Source organism: Grampus griseus (genome assembly GCF_964374135.1).
Source record: "Grampus griseus genome assembly, chromosome: 14".
NCBI lineage: Eukaryota > Metazoa > Chordata > Mammalia > Artiodactyla > Delphinidae > Grampus > Grampus griseus.
The window spans coordinates 36,857,706-36,882,205 of record NC_139008.1 but is presented as its reverse complement, the minus strand read 5'-3'; the positions used below and the strand labels follow the sequence as shown (position 1 = coordinate 36,882,205).

The 24,500-nt window shown below is 51.1% G+C and overlaps 1 protein-coding gene across 3 annotated transcripts in view; it reads left to right on the top strand.

Annotated features, from left to right (window-relative positions):
- Positions 1–3,052: 3,052 nt before the first annotated feature.
- FLYWCH1 (FLYWCH-type zinc finger 1) overlaps positions 3,053–24,500 on the top strand; it is a 28,696-nt gene continuing 7,248 nt past the window's right edge. Inside the window, exons 1-9 of one of the 3 annotated variants that reach the window (XM_082670282.1) lie at positions 3,053–3,222; positions 5,387–5,501; positions 14,751–14,852; positions 15,635–16,069; positions 16,336–16,794; positions 17,825–18,268; positions 18,442–18,705; positions 22,336–22,599; positions 23,542–23,814. In XM_082670282.1, the coding sequence (XP_082526408.1) occupies positions 15,736–16,069; positions 16,336–16,794; positions 17,825–18,268; positions 18,442–18,705; positions 22,336–22,599; positions 23,542–23,814 (2,038 nt within the window). In that variant the 5' untranslated portion in view covers positions 3,053–3,222; positions 5,387–5,501; positions 14,751–14,852; positions 15,635–15,735. Of the gene's footprint in view, positions 3,223–5,386; positions 5,502–14,750; positions 14,853–15,634; positions 16,070–16,332; positions 16,795–17,824; positions 18,269–18,441; positions 18,706–22,335; positions 22,600–23,541; positions 23,815–24,500 lie in introns of all 3 variants that reach the window. The other 2 variants (XM_082670280.1, XM_082670281.1) reach the window with 2 other exon arrangements.

The following is a 24,500-nucleotide window of genomic DNA, read 5'->3' as shown; positions in this document are numbered from 1 at the left end:
AAACTTACTGCAAACCAACAGTAATTGAGTCAATGTAGTGCTGGCACAAAATAAACACAGACCCATGGATAGAATTGAGAGTCCAGAAATAAACCCTCACATTTATGGTTAATTGTTTTTTAACAGGGGAGCCAAAATAATCACAGAGAGGAATTAACAGTCTTTTCAACAAATGGCACAACTCAGATATCCGTATGCAAAAGAATGAAATCAGAGCCCTACTTTGCCCATAAAAACAAACAAACAAACAACTCAAAATGGGTCTAAGTCCCAAATGTAAGAACTAAACTATAAAACTTTTTAGAATACATACAGGTAAATCTTTGTGAACTTGGATTAGGCAGTGGTTTCTTAGATGTGACATCAAAAGCACAAGCAACAAAAGAAAAAACAGATAAATTGGACATCATCAAAATTAAGAACTTTTGTGCTTCAAAGGACACCATCTTAACTGGGAGCAATAAAGTGAAAAGACAACCCACAGAATGGGAGAAAGATTTTGTAAATCATATATCTGACAACGGAAGTGTATCTAGAATATAAATATAAAGAATTTTTAGGCTTAATAATAAAATGACAACTCAATTTTAAAATGGGCAAAGGATCTGAATAGACATTTCTCCAAAGAAGATAGGCAAATGTCAAATAAGCCCTTGAGAAGAGGATCAACATCATTAGCTATCAGGGAAATGCAAATCAAAACCACAATGAAAAGCCACTTCATATCCATTAGCATGGTTGTAATCAGAAAGACAGATAATAACAACTGTTGACAGGGATGTGGAGAAATTGGAACCCTCACACACTGCTGGTGGGAATGTAAAATAGAGTAGACCCTGTGGAAGACAATCTAGCAATTCCTCAAACGGTTAAACATCGACCCAGCAAATCCAATTCCAGGTGTATACCCAAAAGAATTGAAAACATCTGTCCACACAAATTTGCACATAATGTTCACAGAAGTATTAGTCATAGTAGCCAAAAAGTGGAAACAATGCAAACGTCAGTCAACAGATGAATGGATAAACAAATTGGGGTATATCCATACAGTGCAATACTATTTGACGATAAAAATAATGAAATACTACTGGCATGCTACAACATGGATGGACTCTGAAAACACTAGGCTAAGTGAAAGAAGCCACACACAAAAGATATATGATTGTATGATTCCATTTAAATGAAACGTCCAGAATATGCAAATCTATAGAGACAGAAAGATTAATAGTTGCTTAGTGTGGGAGGATGGGGGACTTGGGGGTGATCGCTAAAGGTTTCTTTTGGAGTGATGAAATTGTTCTAAAAGTGAGTGTGGTGATGTCCGCATCTCTGTGAATCTATTAAAAACCATTCAATTGGTACACTTTAAATGGGTGAACTGTATGGTATGTGAGTTATATCCAATAAATCTGTTACCAAAAGATACAATAATAAACCCTTTATGTGTTAGCATAACATATTTTTATGAAAATCACTATATTTTCCAAATCAAAGAAATTTTATAAGAATGGCGTTGTTCTTTTTTTTTTTTTTTTTTTTGCAAATCTCTTTAATGTAGGCTTAATGGAGGACTACAGGTTCTCATCTGTGCTTTGGCATTCAACCTGTTACACGTCATGTAACCTTTGGAATATCCCACAGGGACTTCCAGGAACCCCAGACTACACTTTGAGGACCATTTGCCTACTGTAAAATTCATATTTTTCCTCTTGTAATTAATAAATGTATTGTGGGGAAATATGTACTTTGGGAATATGTAAATACTAGTTCCTTGTTAAACTTCCACCCTCCGGTCTTAGCGGCCATTGATAATTTTTGCCCGAATCAATTATTACTTACGATGGTCGCCAAAGGGTGATTTTCCGCATCCTTCCTTCTGCATTTATTAGCTGGCATTCTACTGTAAGAGCTTTCCCATCTCCCCATTTACTTACTTACATCACTATCGATCATGGCTTCTTATTTTACTCAGTTATAATCTGTTATTATCATTATTTAGTTTGAATCAAATTGACCCAGCTTTGGGGTAGGTCATTTTAAAGTTTCTGTGAAGTCCACAGGAAATTTCCTTCCGCTGGCTAACGAAAGTGACGGGCCTAATGATGCATTTAAATGACCGCTTCCGTAGTAAGTCAGAAAGAGAAAAACAAATATCGTATATTAACGCATATACGTGGAACCTAGAAAAATGGCACAGATGAAACGGTTTGCCCGGCAGAAATAGAGACATAGGTGTCGAGAACAAACGTATGGACACCAAGGGGAGGAAGTGGCAGAGGGGTGGTGGAGTGGTGGTGGTGAGATGAATTGGGAGATTGGGATTGACATATATACACTAATATGTATAAAACAGATAACTAATAAGAACCTGCTGTATAAAAAATAAATAAAATCAAAAAAAATTTTTAATGACCGCTTCCGGGCTTCCCTGGTGGCTCAGTGGTTGAGGGTCCGCCTGCCGATGCAGGGGACACGGGTTCGTGCCCCGGTCCGGGAAGATCCCACATGCCGCGGAGCGGCTAGGCTCGTGAGCCATGGCTGCTGAGCCCGTGCGTCCGGAGCCTATGCTCCGCAACGGGAGAGGCCACAACAGTGAGAGGCCCGCGTACCGTAAAAAAAAAAAAAAAAGACCGCTTCCGCTCAGTGAGCTCAGACTCAAATCCTGGATCAGGTCTGGGGTTCTCAAGCCCCCCAAATCTCTTCTTCTCTGAGGGTCCACCGCCCCGGAGGCGACCCCCCCACCCCCGCCGTCCAAGCCTCAGGTCAGATCAAAGCTCGGTCCCCGGCTGCCGCAGCCCAATCCTGGGCTTGCCCCGCCTCTTTCTCCAGCCCTGGCCCCGCCTCCCAGCGCCGATTGGTCCGGCCGCCAGCTAGGCACCGCGCACGGAAGACCCGGAGAAGTGGGGTTTGCCCAAAGAATGGGCTCCCCGAGGCCCCGCTGCGCATGCTTGCTAGGAACCCTCTAGTGCGCTCCTAGAGGCCGGCTCCCCCGCGGGGCGGTGCGCGCTCCCTACGGCCAGCGGGGCAGCGCGCGCGGCACGGAGCTCGCTCCCGAGAGGGCAGGTGGGGGCGGGGAGTGGGCACCCGGGTTGCGGTGGCCGGAGGGGCCTGGGCCGCGAGGTCGGCGCCTGTGGCTGCGGCGGCCCGAGGCCAGAGGACCCGCCGCGGCTCGGTCTCCGGAGAGGGAGGGCCCCGCTGCCGTCGCCGCCCGGCCGGTGCCCGGTGAGGACGGGCCCCAGCGGGTCAGGGAGGGTCTCGGGTCACTCGGCGTGGCCGCGCCCCCAGCCGGGCTCTCCCGGGGGTCCCCAGGACTGCTGATGCTGCGGAGGGGGGTGTCCCCGGACTCTGCATCTCGGCGCTCAGGCCGCCTCCTTGTCCTTCACCTGCAATTCGCAGCCTCCCTTCTCCTCGTTCCTCCTCACCCCCCTCCACCCACCCGACCCCGGGACTGAGCCCTCACATCCCAAGTCAGGGAGCCCCACATGGGTTTGCCTTTCCTTTACCGTGTCCGCCCCACCCAGTACTGCCCCCGCCCTGGCATTCACCCCAGCCCCATCCAGTCTTTGTGCCTCTGGAGGTCCCAGTGACCTTGCACTTTTTGCTGTCGTTACACCTACTTCCACTCCTGCATACCTAGATTACCTGTTGGGGCTTTCAAACTTTTTTGACTCAACCTACAGTGAGAAATATATTTACACGCCTGTAGATGCAGATTACTGAGCGATAAGTTTAAAGGGAGATTTTTACCCCAATCTCACATGACGCAGCCAGATCTACTCTACGTGGGTTCTAATTCCAACCTATCCTATCCTGTCCTGTCCTGTCCTATTCTGTTCTATTTTGTTCTGTTCTTTCCATTCCAAAAGTCTGTTGCTAACCCATTAAACTGATTTCAGGACCTAAAGAGTCTGACCACAGTTTGAAGCCCTTGCTTTAACGACCAGTCTTTTACTTCCGTTACCCCTTACCTTTGGAGGATGCAGAGGTCCAATAACAGATAATCATGTGTAAACTTAAATTCCAAAGAAAGGGTATATTTTTATTATTTTGACATTAATGCTTTTCGGGGCCAAAATCATCTCCAGGACTTGGTGCGATTCAGGCAGGTTTACCTTGTTCCTCTTCCCAAAAGCTCCTAGTCGGACTCGGGGAAGAGTTCGTATGTGGAGGCTAGATTATAGAGCGTTTATAATGGAGACGGACACTACTTTTATCGGAGAGGGAAATGTTTCAGCTTTAGGAACTCAGCACTGCGTAGGGAGAATCGGAACAGCTGGATGCCGGGCAGAAAAGCCATTTAGGAGGTGGTGGGTATCAAAGCCTTGAGGTAATGTGGGGTGGGAAGGCGTGGAAGATGGTGTGACCAGGTGCCCAGAGATGTGAGGACGAATTAGGCCTGATATGGGAGGCATGGAAATAGCCATGATTGTGCTCTAGGGGCGTTGGGGGATCTGGGGCTGGGAGTATTATTAGCTGGAATCTCCCTTTCTGTGTCCTCTGCCTCTAAGTTGCTTTGGAGCAGTGGTTCTCAAGCGACATGCAGCAATGTTGGTTGTCAGGATTTGGTGGCTGCTACTGGCATCTCGCAGGCAGAGGCCAGGGATGCTGCTAAACATCCTTCATTTCACAGGACAACCCCCCACAACAAAGAATTATCTGGTGCAAAATGTCAGTGGTGCCAAGGTTGAGAAGCCCTGCTTTGGAATAGAATTATTATTTTATTTTATTTTATTTATTTATTTTTGTCTGCCTTCGGTCTTCATTGCTGCGGGCGGGCTTTCTCTAGTTGTGGTGAGCGGGGGCTACTCTTTGTTGCTGTGCGCGGGCTTTTCATTGCAGTGGCTTCTCTTGTTTTGGAGCACTGGCTCTAGGCACGCGGGTTCAGTAGTTGTGGCTTGCGGGCTCTAGAGCGCAGGCTCAGTAGTTGTGGCGCACGGGTTTAGTTGCTCCGCGGCATGTGGGATCTTCCTGGACCAGGGCTCAAACCCTGTCCCCTGCACTGGCAGGCAGATTCCTAACCACTGCGCCACCAGGAAAGTCCCTGGAATAGAATTCTTAATCTTTAGGGAGATCACTGCCACCTTCACCTCTCCCAGGACTAATGCCTGTATGCACACTCAGAGACTTTGCACATAATGGTAGGAGGTCCATGAGCCAATCAGTGTGCACCTCTAATTTTCATAGCTTGCTGGGGGTGGGGGGCGGGGCAGCTTTTGGAATCATCCAGGAGCTTTTTCAAACATCAGGATATTCGCTCCTCCCCGTTCCACTATTCAGAACCTCTGCTGGGCCTGGACAAAGTACTCCTTGTTCTTACATGATGATTCACAGTTTATGGAAGAATTTCACATACAGTATCTCATTTGCCACTTTTCCTGTTTCACAGATGAAATCAGCCCAGAGAAGTGATGGGATTTGCCCCAGGTCTCCCACCCAGCAAGTCAGCGCTAACGACGGGTGTTGGCGGACAGTGATGTTGGTTCTCACTCTTGTGTATGAAGGTAATTCTGTTGATCCGCCATCAGCTGCTGAGCGAGGCTCTGCCTTTCAGGATCTTAGGGCTTGGACCCACTGGTGTCTGAGAGGCACCTAACAATTTGTAATATTGTGTGTGTCTTGGGTGTTGGGTTTATTTGAGCAGGCAGTCTGAGTATTGCACTCAGATTGCTCTGTACCTCAATTTTGGGGGAGGGGAAACAGCATAAGAGAATGACCAACTGTAAACTGTGAGGCTCTCCTACTTTCCATTTACATCTGCCTGACTTAAAAATATTCTAGCCAACTCAATAAATCTTTACTGAGTAAAAATGGAATATTATGAAAAAACACATTAGGGCCCAAGTATTTACCTCAAAACAATGATCATCCAAAAATTAAAAAATACATTTAAATCCACCTAGAACAAATATATAAATTTATTGCAAATAGAAGTTTCATAAAATAATGCTCATTTCTGTTACACACAATGCAGATTGGTTATTTCCTATGTAATTTTTGAAATTGCTGCCTGGAACCCAAAGATTATAAGAGCAATGACCAGGGAGATTTGAAAAGCAGAGGCTTAGACCAAAACAAAGAAAATAAAACTCTTTCATACAGATACTAAATGAACACGTGTGTAAGCTTTTACTTAACTCATCAATCAAGGAAGCAGTAAGATCTTACAACCAGTTTGCAGGAGACTCCAAAAAAGATTCTGGAAGACTGTAGATTAGGAATATTGACATGAATGTGCAAATGGAGGCAAAACCAGAGAAGTTACTTACTTATCTGTATTTATTTACATGGCAAGAAAGAGAGAACGTGTCTACAGAATAGAATTATTTTACCTTGTTCCGTTATCTGTGCAGAGCTGCAGAAGTAGCTCAAAGGCAGCAACAGGCTAGAATCGTATAACCTGAAAGGCTGTGTTCTAGACAAAACCCAGTTCTCCATTGAAGCACAAATTTTCCCTATGGCCTCATAATCTCAATGAAAGATATTTTTTGCATGAAATAAGGTTGGTCCAGTAAGATTGGGCCTGATTATTTACATAGGTGCGGCAGGCATGCTAATTCACCTCGTAGGCCATCTTGAGTTTGTTTTGCTGGAAGTCACTGTGAGGAACCTCAGATTGGATTTCTAAAAGTCTGGTATTTGTTATCCCAAGGTACTAAAGCCATGCCCAATGAGCTTTCTCCCCCAGATTTCACCTGTACTACTTAAAATTTGGACAAATTCCACTCTTCTTGAGGTCCCCAAAATATCTTAAGGTGTCTGAAACTTGTTAAATTGTTATTAAAGGATCATTTAAAAAGATGCAATCATGACTCTCCCACCGATATAAAATAAACAAATGTTAATGATTCTGTTTAATGCATTAATGAGGGAACCTGTACAATGTGACAGATTAAACGAGGTAATGTATGTGAAACACTTCATGTGTTGCCCTGCATAAAGAAAACCTCAAATCCTTATTAAGTTGGTCACTTAGCCTCTGGCCACCTAACCTCAAGGGCATCTATTCCAGTGTTTCTCAAAGCCAAGTCCATGATCCACCAGAACCAGGGTCTCAGGGGGTACTTGTTAAAAATCCAGATTCTTGAATTTTGCTCCAGACTCACCATCAGAATTTTGGATGGGAAATCCAGGCATCTGATTTTTTTTTTTTAATATCAGAGAAAGGGTTATTGCAGGGCCAAGCAAGGAGAATGGGTGGCTTGTGCTCAAAACCCCCAAACTTCCGATGATTTTCAGGGAAAAGTTTTTATAGGCAAAATTTGGGGTGAGGCTGCAGGGTATGTGATTTTTTTCTGGTTGATTGGTGGGGAGGTAACAGGGAGGGGCTCCAGGAATCCTGTGCTCTAAGCATCTGCATTTTTACCAAGTGCCCCGAGTAATTCTTATGGAGACCAGAATTACGTATACAAATAATTGAAATAAAAGCTTCATGAAAACTGTACTTAACCTCAGTATATGGGTGCACTCTTTCTGTTCTGTTTTATTTTTCAAGCGCTGCTTTTAAGCAGGTTTCTCAACCTTGACCCTGATGCTATTTTAGACCAAATCCTTCCTGGGGAGAGTGGGGGTGGGGGGCTGCCCTGGGCACTGTGGGATGTTGAGCAGCATCCTTGGCTCCCACCTACCAGATGCCAGTAGCCTGCCCCACCCCCTAGTTATGACAACCAAAAATGTCTCCTGACCTGGCCAGATGTCACCTGGTGGGCAGATCACCATGACTAAGAACCACCAGTCTTAACCTACTGCGTTGATTCCTATGGGTTGGAATCCTCAAATTGAAAAGAACCATTTTAACTTATATTAAGAGTTTAGGCCCTGAAAACAGACACAGGAGTTTTGAATGCTGACTCTGTCCTTTAGTGGCCTGGCTCTCGGTCACAGGAATCTAAGAGTGAGCCTTAGTTTCCTCCTCTGTGAATGAAACAACAGCAGGCCTAATGGATGAGGGTATTTGGGAGATAAAATGGAATAAAGCATGCAAAGCCCTCGCCTAGTGCCAGGCACCTCATTGGTATTTGGTGAACATGAAATGTGTGATCACAGTCCTTCGGACTCTTGAAGCATGTGTGATCAGAAACCATCTGGGAAAACAGAAACTACCGTAAGGTTTCACTGGGAATTTCATTGCTCTCCCTGGTGGTGGAAGAGCTGAGAAGCCACATGGGAAATGGTGAGCGACCCAGGGATTAGCAGTGGTGGGATGCCACCCCCACAGCGAGGCCCGGCAGAGCAGCCAGGGTGGCAGGCGGGACCCAGCAGAGCTGGAGCAGCCACCCCAGGCAGGTCGCTTCAGGGACACCCTCCAGTCTCCCATGGTGCCTCCGGTTGGCCAGATCAGCTGGAAGCCACAGTGCTAAGCCATAACATAGCTGGTTTGTAGGGCTGATCAATGCAGCTCTGAAGGCCTGACTCTCACTACCCGTATGGTCCTGGGCCACTCGCTTCAGGCCCGAGCCTCAGTTTCCCCAGAAACAGAGCGGGGATGATGGTGAAGGGAGATTGTTGGGTCCCCATACTTGAGGTACACGTGATGTTATAGGATTTTTGTTCCTGGCTCAGGTGCCAGCTTGAGGACCAACCACATGGCTCTGGGTCAGAGAGTATCCCTTTTGTGTCCCCTCCTCTCCTCCCCCACCCTTCTACCCAGGAGGCCTATGGGTCATTTATTTTCTCTGTCAACTTCCATTGTGTCTGTAAGTTTGAAACTTGGGTTTTCAAAATCCTTTTATTTTGAGTTAATTTTAGACTTTTTTAAAAATTGCAAAAAAAAGTACAAAGAATTTTCCTATACTCATCACCCAGTCTCCCTGAATGTCAGCATCTTACCTAACATTGTGCAGTGAGCAAATCTGGGAAATCCACGTTGGTACAAAACCATTAACCTAAACTATTGACCGTATGCAAATTTCACCAGCTTTTCCCCTAATGTCCTTTTTCTTTTCTGAAATCCCATGTTGCATTTTGTCCTTGTGTCTCCTTAGTCTCCTCCAGTCTGTGACAGGCCCTCAGCCTTTCCTTGTCCAAGATGACCTTGACACTTTCAAAGTGTCCTGGTCAGTTTTGTAGAATGTCCCTCCATGTGGCTTGGGGGTGCCACATGGGGGTGTGCGTTCTGGGCAGGAATATCACAGAGGTGATGCTGTGCCCTCCTTGGTGCATCTTATCAAGGAGGTCATGGTGTTGATGTGTTTTATTACTGGTGAAGTTGACCTTGAGCACTTAAGGCTGTGTATGCGAGATTTCTCCCCTGTCAAGTCATTATCTTTCCCTTTGTGGTTAATAAATATCTTGGGGGAAAGGTCTTTGAGGCCATGCAAGGCCCACAACACAGACTGCAAGGTACTTGATTTTCACTTGTTTTTCTGTCCCATTATCTATATTACTCTTTTTTTTTTTTAATTTCTTTGGATTTTATTTTATTTTAATTTTTTTTGGTGGTACACGGACCTCTCACTGCTGTGGCCTCTCCTGTTGCGGAGCACAGGCTCTGGACGCGCAGGCTCAGCGGCCATGGCTCACGGGCCCAGCCGCTCCGCAGAACGTGGGATCTTCCCGGACCGGGGCATGAACCCGTGTCCCCTGCATCGGCAGGCGGACCCCCAATCACTGTGCCACCAGGGAAGCCCTGGATTTTATTTTATTATTTTATTTTATTTTTTGGCTGCACTGTGCAGCATGTGGGATCTGAGTTCCCTTACCAGGGATCAAACCCATGCCCCCCTGCATCGGAAGGGTGGAGTCTTAACCATTGGACCATCAGGGAAGTCCCCTGTCTATATTACTCTTTATTTTCCTGTATGACACATCTTGCATAGGACTGGAATCCCTACTTTTCCTGAGAGTTATGGAGTTAAAGAAAAAAATTACCAAGCAAGGAGATGCAGCTTATTTTTAAAGTGTTTACTATTTTCCCACTGTAAAGTGTTCATGCACCTTGTAAACAATTTTGAGAAAACAAAAGAAATTTAAGGGAAAAAATTAATTGCTTTCCTTACTAGTTTTAACATTTTGAGATATTTCCTCCCAGTTATTTAAGGTTTTTTTAAAGTCACAAATACATACAATAAAGTTAGTCGATAAACAACAAATGTGACCAGACTTGAGACTTGAGTTGAGACAGAAGAAATGAAGTGGATTGAGGTCTAGAGGCAGTGTCATGGTCTAAGGAATATTTTGGTTTTTTTTTTTTTAAACCTTAGCTTAGAAAACATAGTCTTCGCCGATATGTTAACTGGATTTTGCTTTCTACGTAATATATTTTGTAAATACAAACGTTTTCAGAAGTCTTCCTGAATTATTTGTCTGATATGGAAAAACTCCCAAATTCTAGTTTTTAAACGTTGTGATACATCTAATTCTACCAAGGATGCTTTACGTGCATTTCAAGGAGCAAGATTGCCATCTTGTGGTCATCTTTTGGTATTACTGAGGATTTAGATTTGTGTTCATGTTAGGGGCCTGCGTTAGGTAATGCTTTGGTCCTTCACAAGGGCTCCATCTGGTCTGCAGGTGCGGGCTTCCCACTCTAAAGAGGAATAAAATAGCAAACATGTTGAACACATGTGTGTGCAACAGAAAATTACGTGTATATTAAAGGCACTAATACAAGAATGGAAACAGCTGTGCATTTGAGTGGCAGGCTCGTGGGTGATTTATGAGTGTCAGTTCTCAACATTTTAAAATGTTTTCTATGTAGTTTTTACAATATGATCTTAGCAACTTACAAAATATCTCAGTATATAGTCCATGCCACCCCTCTCCTTTGGTGAGGAAACCAGGCCCAGGAGTGAGAAGCCTGTTTCTGATGGAGAAAACTGTTTTTTATCCAAGTGACCCTGGGGACATGAGTCATACCTATGAGGATTTTTTGTTTGTTTGTTTGTTTGAGATCTTAGTTCCCTGATCAGGGATTGAGCCTGGACCCTGGCAGTGAAAGCACCAAGTCTTTTAACCACTGGACCACCGGGGGATTCCCTATAAGGTTTTTTTGTGCGGTACACGGGCCTCTCACTGCTGTGGCCTCTCCTGTTGCGGAGCACAGGCTCTGGACGCGCAGGCTCAGCGGCCATGGCTCACGGGCCCAGCCACTCCGCGACATGTGGGATCTTCCCGGACCAGGGCACGAACCCGTGTCCCCTGCATCGGCAGGCGGACTCTCAACCACTGCGCCACCAGGGAAGCCCTTATAAGGTTTTTTTTAAACAACCTTATTAAGATATGATTCACATAGCATACAATTCCCCCAACTAAAGTGTATAATTCAATGTTTTATTGTATTCACAGCCAATTTTATAACATTTTCATTACCCCAAGAAGAAACTCCACACGCCTTAGTATCACTCCCTAATCTCCTCCTCCCTCCCCTCCAGCCCCTGACAACCACTAATCTACTTTCTGTCCCTATGGATTTGCCTCTACTGGACATCTCACTTAAATGGAATTATACCACATGCTGACTTTAGTGTCTGGCACCTTTAACCGAGCCGCACTGTCTTCAAGGTTCATCCACATGGTAACATGTATCAGAACTTCATTCATTTTTATGGCTGAATAAATTCCACTGCATGGATAGACCACATACAGGCCAGAGCAGGTATTTCAGAGGGAAACGCGGATTATGGATTGACCCAGCAGGTGCTGATCCTGCACGGTGGCCCAACAGGAGAGTGGTGTCTGCAGAGTTGGGGGGCAGCTGCCAGGCGGCCTGGGTGAGAAGGAAGGGGTATGGACTGTTCCTGCAAAGTCTAACTGTTGAGGGAAGGAGAGAGTCTTGTGAGGTTTTGTTTTAGGATATAGGAGACCTAAGAAGATTAGGACCTGAGAACTCTAAATGCAAAGACCCAGAGGAGGCAGAGAGGTTTGGAGACCAGAGAGAGCAGGATATGAATGATGGAGAAAGGGCCCCCGGGGGGTGGAGTGCCAAAGGAACTGGACGGGACACTTCATTTACCAAATCAGGATAAAAATTGTATGCTGTCTTTATCCAGGCAGTGATGATGAGTCATTAGAGCTTAGGCAGCATCCATCCTCAGTGGATAAATTGTGAAAGAGAGAGAAATTGTAAAATTCAGAATCATGGAGGGATAACTTTAGTTAATCAGAAATCTGCATTGTATGGAGAACCTCATTCACCAGTATGGTAGGTGGAGCATTACTATGTATGGTTTGTTATAGTTGGGTTTTTTTGGGTTTTTTTGTTTTTGTTTTTTTGCGTGTCTGTTAAAATATACCTTACAAAAATGTACTAGTTTGATCATTTTTTAAAAAAAATTTTGGAGTATAGTTCCTTTACAATATTGTGTTAGTTTCTACTGTACAGCAAAGTGAATCAACTATACGTATACATATATCCCCTCTTCTTTGGATTTCCTTTCCATTTAGGTCACCACAGAGCACTGAGTAGAGTTCCCTGAGCTATACAGTAGGTGCTCATTAGTTATCTATTTTATACATAGTATCAATAGTGTATATATGTCAATCCCAATCCCCCAATTCATCCCAACCCCCACTTTAATCATTTTTAAGTGTACAGTTCAGTGGCATTAAATACATTTGCACTGTTGTGCAACCATCACCACCATCCATCTCCAGATCTTTTTCATCTTCCCAAACTGAAACGCTCCCCACTAAACACTAACTCCCCATTTCCACTCCCCCCAGCCCCTGGCAACTACCATTTGACTTTCTGTTTCTATGAATTTGACTACTCTAGGTACAACATATACGTGGAATCATACAGCATTTGTCCTTTTATGTCTGGCTTATTTCATGTTACAGACTTTTTAAATAAGTAATTCTCATTTGCTATCCTTTATACTTAATATTTTTATTCCTTTCACTGGGTTACCAGCCCTTTAAATGTGATAACCTGAGGGATTTAAAATTTGTGTAGCATGGCCCCTAGAGTTCAAGCGTTCAAAAGCACTTTGATATTGGATATTTCACAACCATTAGTATTAATTCATCTGTCAAAAAGCCAAAACTGACTAGGTTCAGTCACTTGCCAAGAATATCAGTTACTGCTGCATAACAAATGAGCCCTGATCTTATTGGCTTAAAATAACAGTAGTTTATTATTGATCAGGGTTCCATGGGGTGCCTGGGCTTGTTTCCCCAGGCTCCTTCTTGTCGCTACACAGAGCTAGAGGGTCTGCTGGACTGGACACTGGAAATGTCCTCCCTCCATGCCTGGCAGTGCCTCCATCCCTTGCATGTGGCCCTTCATACAGCTTCCTTCTCTGGCAGTCTCAGGGCCCCTGTCCATGAGGGTGAGGGCGTCCAAACCCCCACAGCGAGCTTCTGCCACTCTCTATTGGCTACGGCAAGTGACCAATGTGGGCTGGAGACCAGTCCAGATTCAAGACCACATGGCAAAGGGGCCTGCATACCTTATGGGAGGATCTGTGGTCATTAAACAGTCTACACTTTAAGGCCCTTTAATGGTTGAGAATGGGAACCGTCAATCGAATCGAAATTCAAGCCCACTGGCAAGGAGCCAAGCCTATCCACAGTCTGTAGTCAGCCACAGTTCAAGGTCTTTTGTTGCGCTGGAACTTGTTCCATATCCTTTGAGGTACAGAGATTTTAGTTGAGAGAATTACACTGACTCAGGGTACACATGACTCTGGGTACAGTTTCACGGGAATGTGGGTGTTCTCTGTCATGCCAACCCCCAGTGGCCTGAAGGAGGCCGGGCTTCGGCATCTGATCGCTTGAGACTGAGGCCATTGGTGTGTCGGGGTCCCTGCAGCCTCAACTCCTGTCCCTCTGCACGGCGGGGACCAACCGCATGGTCCTGTAGGAACATGCATGCTGGGTGGACAGTGACCGCAACGGTTTGGGGGCTTGAGTTGTCTGAAAGGCCTGTGGAAGGGAGGGCCAGTTTCTCTGCGCCCTCTCGCCCCGTTGAGGAGAGGACGCCCGGTGGAGACCAAGTTCATTCGCCCGGCAACCCGGAGCGCGCAAGCCCCGGAGGCGGGCTGCCGGCGGAGGGACGTGGGCAGAGACCAATCAGCGAGCGGGGGCGGGGGGCGTGGCTTCCCGCGTAACCCTTTCCCGCCCGAGCGGCTCTGCACGCGGAGGCGCCGGCGCTGCTTGCTGCGGCCGGTCCCCATGTACCCACAAGTCCCCAGTACCACTACATCGCCCTGTGGGGCGGGATGGGCAGAGCGGGGAGGACTGCACAGGAGGAGCAGGGGTTGGCTTGTCCGGGGGCCGGAGGAGGATGACGCTGGAGGACAGACGTGGCCGGGTACTCCCAGTCCTGTGTCCCGTTACCTGTTATCCGGATTTCCTAGAGTCTCGCCCCTCAGGACAGGGCTTTGGTGCTGCCCGGGGCTGGGCGTGCAGGCGGTTTGGGAGAGGTTGTAGGGGACACGGCGCCCCCTGCACCTTCGGCCTTGGCTCCGTCTCCACGGGGACCCAGGAGCCCCGCGCTTGGGCTGACAGGCCTTGGGGAACTGAATGTGGGCCCCAGACCAGGAAATGGCGGAGCAGGAATGGGGGACCCAGGTATTAGAACCGTAGAGCTTGGGATGGGGATGACAGCTCACAGGTGGGGAAGCTGAAACGTGCTGGGAGGCCGCATCCTGTTTCTGGGCTAGTACTGATAGATGGGAAAGACCCTGACATGCACCCACCACCCAGTCCCCCAGGAAGACAAAACGGCCACTTATGCCCCCACACTGATGCCCCAGGGTCCCAGTCTCCAGGCCAGCCCTGCCTGTCATCCATCCTTTCTGCTTCTCCAGACCAGAAGCCAAGGAGCCCTCAGTGACCACGGATTCTCTGGACACCTCCACAGCCCTGTCCCCACTCAGCTGAGGCAGAGCCAGCACCAGCTCAGACACAAGGTCACTGCCCTCGTGGGGCCCTGGTGTCCCCTAGCACTGGGTGCCCCGGGGCCTCTTGCCTGGGATGGGGGATGGATCTAGTTGTGAATCCAGAGAGTCCCTCCTCCCAGGGCCAGGCTCCTCCTTTGGGGTCTGCAGAGTGCCAGCAGGGGCCCAGCCCGTGCTCCCAGTGACACAGTGTCAGGGTGAAGGGCACTAGGCATTCTGGGAGGGTTGGTGACCTGAACTCATGTCCCCAAAGTGCTTTTCCCCAACGCCTGGTGCTCAGGAAGACCGGTTCCTGTTATCCTGGATGAGGTACCCCAGGTGCTGTACGGGCGGGCTCTGGACCCACCTTGACTGGACTCCCAGCTCTGCCTTCATGGCTGCATGCCTCAGTGTCCTCATCTGTAACCTGGGTCAATGAGAAAGATCAACTTTCATAACATGGAGCTGAAGGTTAAATGGAAACACCTGTGGAAGCACTTCACCGTGTGCTCAGCACCTGTGGGCCTGGATTCCTAGTAACTCACAGCTGTCAGCACCTTGGTCACCCCAGTAGCCCCTTGAGAGCCCTGTTTTGGGCACATTTTGTAGATGGGAAAGTGAGGTTTGGCTGGGAGAGGTGACGGACCCAAGGCTACCAAGAGAGCAGAAGCACCAGCCCAGGGTTCTCTGGCTCCATTCAGGTCCTTTCCTGGGGGCACCGAGGCAGCCCCATCTGCCCCAACCTCCAGCCCAGATTCTTCCTGAACCCAGGTCCAAGGGCACCTCCACTGATGGGATTTTGCCTCCTGCCTTAGGACGGAGCCCTTGAACTGCTGGGTTCCTTCCAGGGAGGTGGAGGAGAAATCCATCTGCTGGGGCCTGAGCGTGGCCTGGGGGCCAGGCCATCGGTCCCAGAATGCCCCTGCCCGAGCCCAGTGAGCAGGAGGGCGAGAGCGTGAAGGCCGGCCAGGAGCCCTCCCCTGAGTCCCCTGAGCCGGGCACAGATGTCGTCCCTGCAGCCCCCACGAAGCCCACGGAGTTCTCCGAACTGGTCCTACTGACAGCCTCCACTGAGAATGGGAATGGAGTGGACTCCCAGCCCAAAGCAGTGCACTGTGTCCTGTCCTTGGAGATGTCTGGCCCTGACACCCTGGCTGGGACCCCCCAGATCCTGCCAGTAGAGGAACAGCAGGGGGCAGTCCAACCAAGCCCCCAGGCCCAGGAACTGAAACACAGCAAGCCAGACACAGGTGAGTTCCGGGCCAGCTGCCCCTGTCTGGCCACTTTTGTGGCCCTGCATGCTCAGACTTGGGCTTCGCATACTCCCCTTTCCAGTGAGGTGACCTTAGCCATCTCTTCCCTGCTCTGAGCAGGGCCTCCTGGACCTTGACCCAGGCTGGTGTGATGATCGCAGGACGTCATCCAAGGGCACCCCAATCCCTGTGTTCCCATCTGTGCCCCTGGCTCAAGCCTTGCTCTGTGTCAGCTGACCTGGCCCTCCCCTTGCCTTCAGCAGCCCCCCAGCCCCTGGAGTTCCTGAGGACCCCATTTGGGGGCCGCCTGCTGGTGCTGGAGTCCTTCCTGTACAAGCAGGAGAAGGCTGTGGGGGACAAGGTATACTGGAAGTGCCGCGAGCACACCGAGCTGGGCTGCCGGGGCCGGGCCATCACCCGTGGCCTAAGGGCCACGGTGATGCGGGGCCACTGCCACCCGCCCGATGAGGAGGGCCTGGAGGCCCGGCGCCAGAGACAGAAGCTGCCCAGCCCAGCCCTGCCCGAAGGCTTGGGGGATCCCCAGGGCCCCGGCGGCCGAGTGGAGGAGCCCCTGGAGGGGGTGGGCCCGTGGCTGTGCCCCGAGGAGCCGGAGCCGGCCCCGGGGCCAGTGCTGAGCAAGCCAGCTCCCGAGGAGGATGAGGGGCTCCGAGCCCTGTCGCTGCTGAGCTTGCCTCCCAAGAAACGCCCGACGCTGGGGACCGGTGAGTGCCCCCCCACCCCGGCTCTACTCTCAGGCAGGTGGGAACCACAGCCCTTTCCTCTGCCCAAAGATAAATGTGGGTCCCACGTGGCTTCATAATGTGCTCAAAGTCAAAACGATTTTTAAAATATAAATGTGTCCAAGTAATCATTAAGCCCAAGGGGTAGAACTAATGCTCGTGAGCCAGGCAGCCTAGGTCCTTCTGGAGCTTCCTGATGCAAAAACCTGAGGTTTATGGACCCCACGTGATTCTGGTAACCTTTGAAGTTTGGGAAGATCGGCCTGGTGGGAGGCTTGAGCCTTGTGCCCCAGGTTCAAGATCCAGCTCTGCCTCATGTAGCTGGGCAGCCTTGTTGAAGCACTGCAGGTCAGGAGGTCGCTCCTAAGATGTGTGATAGCCTCGCCATTAGGGGATCTGGTGCTGCAGTGCCAGCCCTGGTCCAGTGTGTGTTGTCACTGAGTAACTGGTAGATGGAGTCTTTGCAGAGGTTCTTATTCTTTGTTTGTTGGGTTTTGTTTTGTTCTTTGTGGCAGTTTTTATTACCAGTAACTGGGAGGTGGGCTTGGTCCCATAGGCTGGGTGCCTCCAGACCTGGAGAGGATTGAAGGATTTAGGGATTTAAGGCGGCTGCTGTGCTGGGTGCCGGGGGCTGGGTGAGAAGGACTTGTCTTTCACTGTGTATCTTTTGGTCCCATTTCATTTTATGGCGTGTGCATGTGTTATTCGATAATTAGATACAATTTTCAAACAAACCCTAAGAAAAAGTATGGCCGGGAGTGACTGAGCAGGCAGGGTGTGGCATCGGAGGCAGCTTGGCCCTCTCCAGTGTGTGACCTGGGACGTGGTGCTTGACCACCCAGAGCCGTGGCCTCCTCACCGGCCACCAGGAGAGGAGCCACACAGCCTCCTTGGGGCACTGGGTGGGCAATCAGTGGGGATGCATCCAGGGCCCTGACCTGCACGGTAAACTAAAGGAGCAGAGCTCTGCCAGCCTGCACCTGCCCAGCCCCCTCTCCACTTCCTCCTCCAGGAGGGCCCCCACCCCTGGAGTTCCTGAGAACCTGCTACGGGGGCAGCTTCCTGGTGCACGAGTCCTTCCTCTACAAGCGGGAGAAGGCTGTGGGGGACAAGGTGTACTGGACGTGCCGGGACCACACGCTGCATGGCTGCCGCAGCCGGGCCATCACACAGGGCCAGCGGGTGACTGTCATGCGTGGCCACTGCCACCCGCCTGACGTGGAGGGTCTGGAGGCCCGGCGGCAGCAGGAGAAGGCCATGGAGTTGCTGCGGGCCAGGCCGGGCGGCCCCGGGGGCCAAGTGGACAAGCTGCTCCAAGGTGTGGACAGCCTGTTCTACCGCAGGGGGCCGGGCCCCCTGACTCTCACCAGGCCCCGGCCCAGAAAGCGGTCAAAGGCCAAAGATCAGGACCTCCTGGCCCAGCCGCAAGGCGAGGAGGACCAGGACGAGGACCTGGGTGAGTCCACACCCGCTGGCCTGGCGCTCTGCCTGCACTCCAGTCTTGCTCCCCGAGGTCCCAGGAGGTGGGAGGGGGGCGATGCCAGGCCTGGCCCAGCCCCAGGCCCTGCTCCGGCTCACACCCCAGCTTCCAACCTCCCTCCCCTGACCCCCTCTCCCATTTCTCCCCAGGAGGCCCTGAGTTCCTGAGGACCCCTCTGGGGGGCAGCTTCCTGGTGTACGAGTCCTTCCTCTACAGGCGGGAGAAGGCGGCCGGGGAGAAGGTGTACTGGACGTGCCGGGACCAGGCCCGCATGGGCTGCCGCAGCCGAGCCATCACCCAAGGCAAGCGGGTGACAGTGATGCGAGGCCACTGCCACCCGCCCGACCTGGGGGGCTTGGAGGCCCTGCGGCAGCGAGAGAAACGCCCTGGCACGGCTCAGCGAGGGAGCTCTGGTAGGCCAGACCGGGGAGCGGCCTCGGGGGACAGTCAGAAGACCCAGACTGCCCACCCCGTTCCCTCTTGACCTCCAGCAAGCATCCTCCCCGTCCTTACTGGGGACCCTCTGGAAGGTTACAGCTCCCTCCTGTCTCATCTCCCTACCCCCACACCCCCTCCTGGTCCACCTCACCTTATCCCCAAGTCGATTAGGTGACTTGGGGCATCACCCTTTCTCTTGGGCAGTGGGCCTCACTCTCCTGCTCAGACCAGCCCAGAATCTCTGCAGCACTTGATCAACCCAGGCTCCCTTTCCTCCTTCTCATCCTTTCTTTTTTCTTAAGAATGTATAGGAGTCATAGAGAAAGCTAATTGCACAAGCTGGTTTCTCATTTTTCCAGTGTGGGTGGCTGACACCGTGCCCAGTAATAAGCACGTCCTACAGATGTGGCTTAAGGGCTGAAGGTGACCCGTTCCTGTCATTGACTTCTGTTCTCCTCCAGCTGTTCTGCCTGATCATCTACCATCGTCCCTCTGGGCTCTATGACGAGGGTCACAGCCCCCCTCCTCCCAGCTTTGTCGGCCCCACAGTGCTTATGTTTGACTCTCGTGGCCACAATAACGTGCATATTCCGGCTCATCTTGCTAAGAGCAGCCTCGGCCCAGCCTTCTCTGCTCCCTGCTCTCCCTCGGGGGTTCCCAGTCCCATACTTTTCTGAGTCATCTGAGTCGCCTTTAGAGCCTTTTTGGCCCTAAAATTCTCTCAAACTCGAGATCTCTGATTTTTTTTTTTTTCTGACTCTTTTTATCCCATTTCCTTATAACTTCTATGTACCTAGGGATGATCTAGCCTCGCCCCGTCCTTACCCCCAACTCCCACCCCAAATAACCACTCAGCCATGGTTCCTTTTTTTGTTTTCTTCCTTCCTTCCTTCCTTGCTTCCTTTTTTAATTTTTTGGCTGTGCAGAACGGCATGCAGGACCTTAGTTCCCCAACCAGGGATTGAACCTATGCCCCCTGCAGTGGAAGCGCTGAGCCTTAACCACTGGACCACCAGGGAAGTCCCCTTTCCGTTGTTCCTTAGGGCATCTGCTGCCCTCTTCCCTAAAGCGTGCTTCCTTCCATTGCTGTCAACTGTTTTTTTATTTCCTGTTGACTTCCGACCAGAGACGGCAAGGACCCAGCAGTTACCCACTGCCCCCTCCTCTCGAGGCAGCTGTTGCACTTTTTTTATTTAATAAATTTATTATTTATTTATTTATTTTTGCCTGCTTTGGGTCTTTGTTGCTGTGTGCAGGCTTTCTCTAGTTGTGGCGAGCGGGGGCTACTCTTCATGGCGGTGTGTGGTCTTCTCATTGTGGTGGCTTCTCTTGTTGTGGAGCACGGGCTCTAGGCACGCAGGCTTCAGTAGTTGTGGAACGTGGGCTCAGTAGTTGTGGCTCGCAGCTCTAGAGCACAGGCTCAGTAGTTGTGGCTCGCGGGCTTAGTTGCTCCGCGGCATGTGTGATCTTCCCGGACCAGGGCTCGAACCTTGTCCCCTGCACTGGCAGGCGGATTCTTAACCACTGCGCCACCAGGGAAGCCCCACTCTTGCACTTTTGTTCTATAAATCTGTCCACGGCTGCGTGGGAACACACTGCAGTGGAGGTGTGGCTGTTTGTGGCTCCTTTTCCATGGTTGTCTGGTGTTTGTGCTCGAATGACTGCATCTTTCCAAGGTGCATACAGGGGGTCTTTGCTTGAAGGTATAGGGTCGTGTCTCCATCCCGGTGGTACCTGGCTCTGCTGGGGGCACTTGGGGCCTTTTCAGGCCGGAAACCATGTCCTTCACTTGTAAAAATTTTCTCATGTTCAATGACTTTCGAGTCCCCATTTTTCTGACATTTCCTTGATTTTGCTTTCCAGTCCTTCTATTTAATTTTTAACTTTCACTCTTGTATTTGAACTCCTTTGCATTCCATCCTCTGAGGAGTGCAGCGGCCCTGCCATCCAGCCTCTGGCAGTGGCCTTGTTTTCTCCAACTACCTTTTCTGTATGAGTTTCTTTAGTCTCTGCCATTCAGGGTGAAGCTTCTCTCTTTTTTTTTTTTTTTTTTTTTTGTCAACTGGTGAAATTTTCCAGCCAGGTACATGCCATTCAATTTTCTGTCGATCACACAGTTGTATAAAGCAGCAAAACTAAAGGGGGAATGATTGTTGTATACACTTTAAATTGCTTTGCATGGTCTCATTTGTGATGCTTGGTGTAAGAGTCTTGACTTTTTCATCATGTAAGATGGTATGAGAACCTTTGACCCACGTGGCCAGTGGTCCTTAGCCAGGTTTAAGGAGAGACCCACACGCTCCGTATGTGGGTGCCGACCAGGCGACCCTCGAGACCCCAGGCCTCAGAGCCCTAGGACCAACCTCCTGCAGCGATTTCAGCCTGGCTGCCGGCTCCAGGGACTTGGGCAGGGAAACAGGGAGTTTCATGTCAGTGCAGACTTCCTCCTCCTCCCCCACACCCCAGACTCTTCCTCCCCCAGGGCGGGCACCTGTCTTATTGCTCTTCACGCAGACAGTCCTTGTCAGTCCCCCTGTTTGGGGCCTGCCCTAGACCCCTACTTCGGAGGGACCTCGGGCCTCCCTAGGTTTGGCCACTGGACTCTGCTTGTTCTGAGAGTCACCCCCTGAGGCTGGGCGAGCTCTTGCTTTGCCAGGTCTGTGACCAGGTGACCCCCTTTGCCCAGCGTCTAACCTGGGTCAGCATCTCTGCCATCTCCTCTCCTCTCTGAATTTCTGGCCTCACGCCCTGTGCCTTTTTCATCCCTCAGTGAACATTTTCATTGGGTGCTGGGGGAGCAGAAACATGCCCCACATCATATACCTCCCCTTCGGCCACTCACCCTCCACCCTGGCCCCCCCTTCTCCAGGGCATTCTCACCAACCCCCCACTATGGCTGCCATCCCTGCTGCTGTGCTGACGGACCCCCGAATCCCCCTCCACCCCTCCTGTGTGGTCCTGGTGCCTGGGCAGCGGGAAGGGAGTCCTCAGAGCAGAAGGGCGTGGCCACCTTCCAGGTCCCCCCTCTCAACACGTCAGGACAGTGGCCCAGGCTGCTCCCTGCCTCCCCTCCTGCCCTCAGGTCAAAGCCCACCCAGCCTGGCTCCCTGGGTGAGTGGACCCTTCTACAGCCCCACTGCTCACCACGCACAAAGGGCTGCACGCAACTCCCATTTCGCTCCTGGTTGCTTATCCCCCGTAGGGCCTGTCCACTAATTCCTCCAATTTAGCAGGGGTGAGAGGCCCTTGTGCCATCCCATTGCTGGCACCTCAGATAAGACACCGCCTTCCTGCAGGCGCCGCGAGGTGGAGGAGACGGACTCTGCCTTCAGCGATCTCCACCTCACCAGTCTCCCGCCTCCCTTCTCTCCCAGGCTTGGGAAAGGAGCCCTGGGAGCTCAGGCTAGGCTGAGTCTGGGGGATGGGGGGCCTGTGTCCTGGGCTGTGAGGAGGTAGATGCAGCGTGGGGTGGGGTCCGTGGGTCTCATGCCAGGAGCCATGCTGCTCTAGGCTCTGAGAATGGGGTCACGGCCCCCCTCATTCCTCGGCTCCAGGCCTGGCTCCAGGCTCTTCCTCCCCCGACACCCTCTCCCATTTCTCCCCAGGAGGCCCTGAGTTCCTGAGGACCCCTCTGGGGGGCAGCTTCCTGGTGTACGAGTCCTTCCTCTACAGGCGGGAGAAGGCGGCCGGGGAGAAGGTGTACTGGACGTGCCGGGACCAGGCCCGCATGCGCTGCCGCAGCCGAGCCATCACCCAGGGCCAGCGGGTCATGGTGATGCGCAGACACTGCCATCCGCCCGACCTGGGGGGCCTGGAGGCCCTGAGGCAGCGGGAGCAGCTCCCCAGCCCAGCCCAGAGGGAAGGCTCAGGTGTGGGTGAGAGGGGCGTGGCACGGGCCGGGCCCCGGTCTCCCTGCTGGCCCAGCAGCCCCTGGGGACAGCTCAGAACACAGGCTGGAGGCTGCCTGCTGGGACATTCCTCCTGTGGCCCATGTCCAGTGGTGTCTGTCCTCCTGGTCTGTGGGCTCCCTTAGGGCAGGGGCCACATCTGGACTCCACACTAATGGCACTGGTCCTCATCTGGGATGCGCTGTCAGTGGGAGAAACCCACTCAGACCACTGGAGAAAACGGGGCCAGGGGCTGCAGTGGCATTACTGGCAGCTGCAGGAAATGCTCGGCACCCATTTGTGGGGCTCCTGGACCTGGGGGACCCTCTGTCTCCCCTCTCCCTCCCCACCCCTGCCAGTGCCTTCAGCCACCCCAACCCCAACATGTCAGGAGCTTTCAGTTCAGATTCTTAAAAGTCTCAAAAGGGAGAATTTGATTGGTTGCCAGCTGGCCAAGGGGAGGGTGAACAGGGAGCCGGGAGGCCCCTAGTGCACTGTCCAGACCAACCATGGCCCTTCCAGAGTATTCCATTTCAGCCCAGCCCCTGCCCTGGGGTGCTTGCTTGCCAGCCAGCATGAAGGCCGAGCAGGGTCAGGAGAGGCCCGCAGGAAAGCTCAGTGTTTGGGCGGCTGCAGGGCCAGCCTCCCCGATAGCACTACAGCCATCAGACAGACAGCCAGTCTGCACTCCAGGGCATCAGGGCCGTGGTGGCTTGAGCTTCAGTCCCCAGGGCCCTGCAGCACAGGCTGGGGTGGAGGGCAGGGACCAAAGAGGGACCTGCGGGGGTTGGGGGGTCTGCAGTTTCCTGGCTGGAGCTGGCTGGTGGGACAAAGGAAGCAGTCTCCATCCCTGGCACCCAGGCTCTGTCCCCTGCTTCCAAGGCCCGGCCCAGGCACCCCACTCACACGTCATGTTCCTTCCAGAAACCCTCCAGCCCCTGGAGTTCCTGAGGACCTCTCTCGGGGGCAGGTTCCTGGTGTACGAGTCCTTCCTCTACAGGAAGGAGAAGGCGGCCGGGGAGAAGGTATACTGGATGTGCCGGGACCAGGCCCGCTTGGGCTGCCGCAGCCGGGCCATCACCCAGGGCCAGCGGGTGACCGTCATGCGCAGCCACTGCCACCTGCCTGACCTGGCGGGCCTGGAGGCCCTGAGGCAGCGGGAGCGGCTCCCCAGCACAGCCCAGCAGGAAGACCCAGGTACAGACAGGAGTGGGGGCGAGAGAGCTGTGGGTATCTTGGTCTCTGCCAGCCCGAGGTTCAGACACCTCAGGCGACAGGCACTGTCTGGGGACCTTTGTTCCCTGGTCTTCCTGCCTTTCCAGTCTTCTAACCTTCCTCTCTACTGGCTCCTTCTCCTGAGCCTAGAAACACACCTAAATTGGTCCCATCCTTAAAACCAACTCCCCTTGTAACTGCCATTTTTTTCCTCTCTTTTATACTAAGAGGTCCTAACTTTTTATGGGTGGTAGTATCTTTTGAAAATCTGATGAAAAAATATAGACCACCCTAGAAGAATATACTAATGTGTGTGCACACGCAAACATGAGTGCTCCCGTGCGTGCACACACACACGTAGTTTTGCAAATAATTAACTGTATCAAACTGAAAATGGGTTCCCTTCAGATAAACAGAATGTAAAACCAGTCTTTTTTTTTAATTTTTGAATTTTATTTTATTTATTTTTTATACAGCAGGTTCTTATTAGTTATCTATTTTATACATATTAGTGTGTATATGTCAATCCCAATCTCCCAATTCATCCCACCACCACACCCCCCCCGCCACTTTTCCCCCTTGGTGTCCATACGTTCTCTACATCTGTGTCTCTATTTCTGCCCTGCAAACCGGTTCATCTGTACCATTTTTCTAGTAAAACCAGTCTT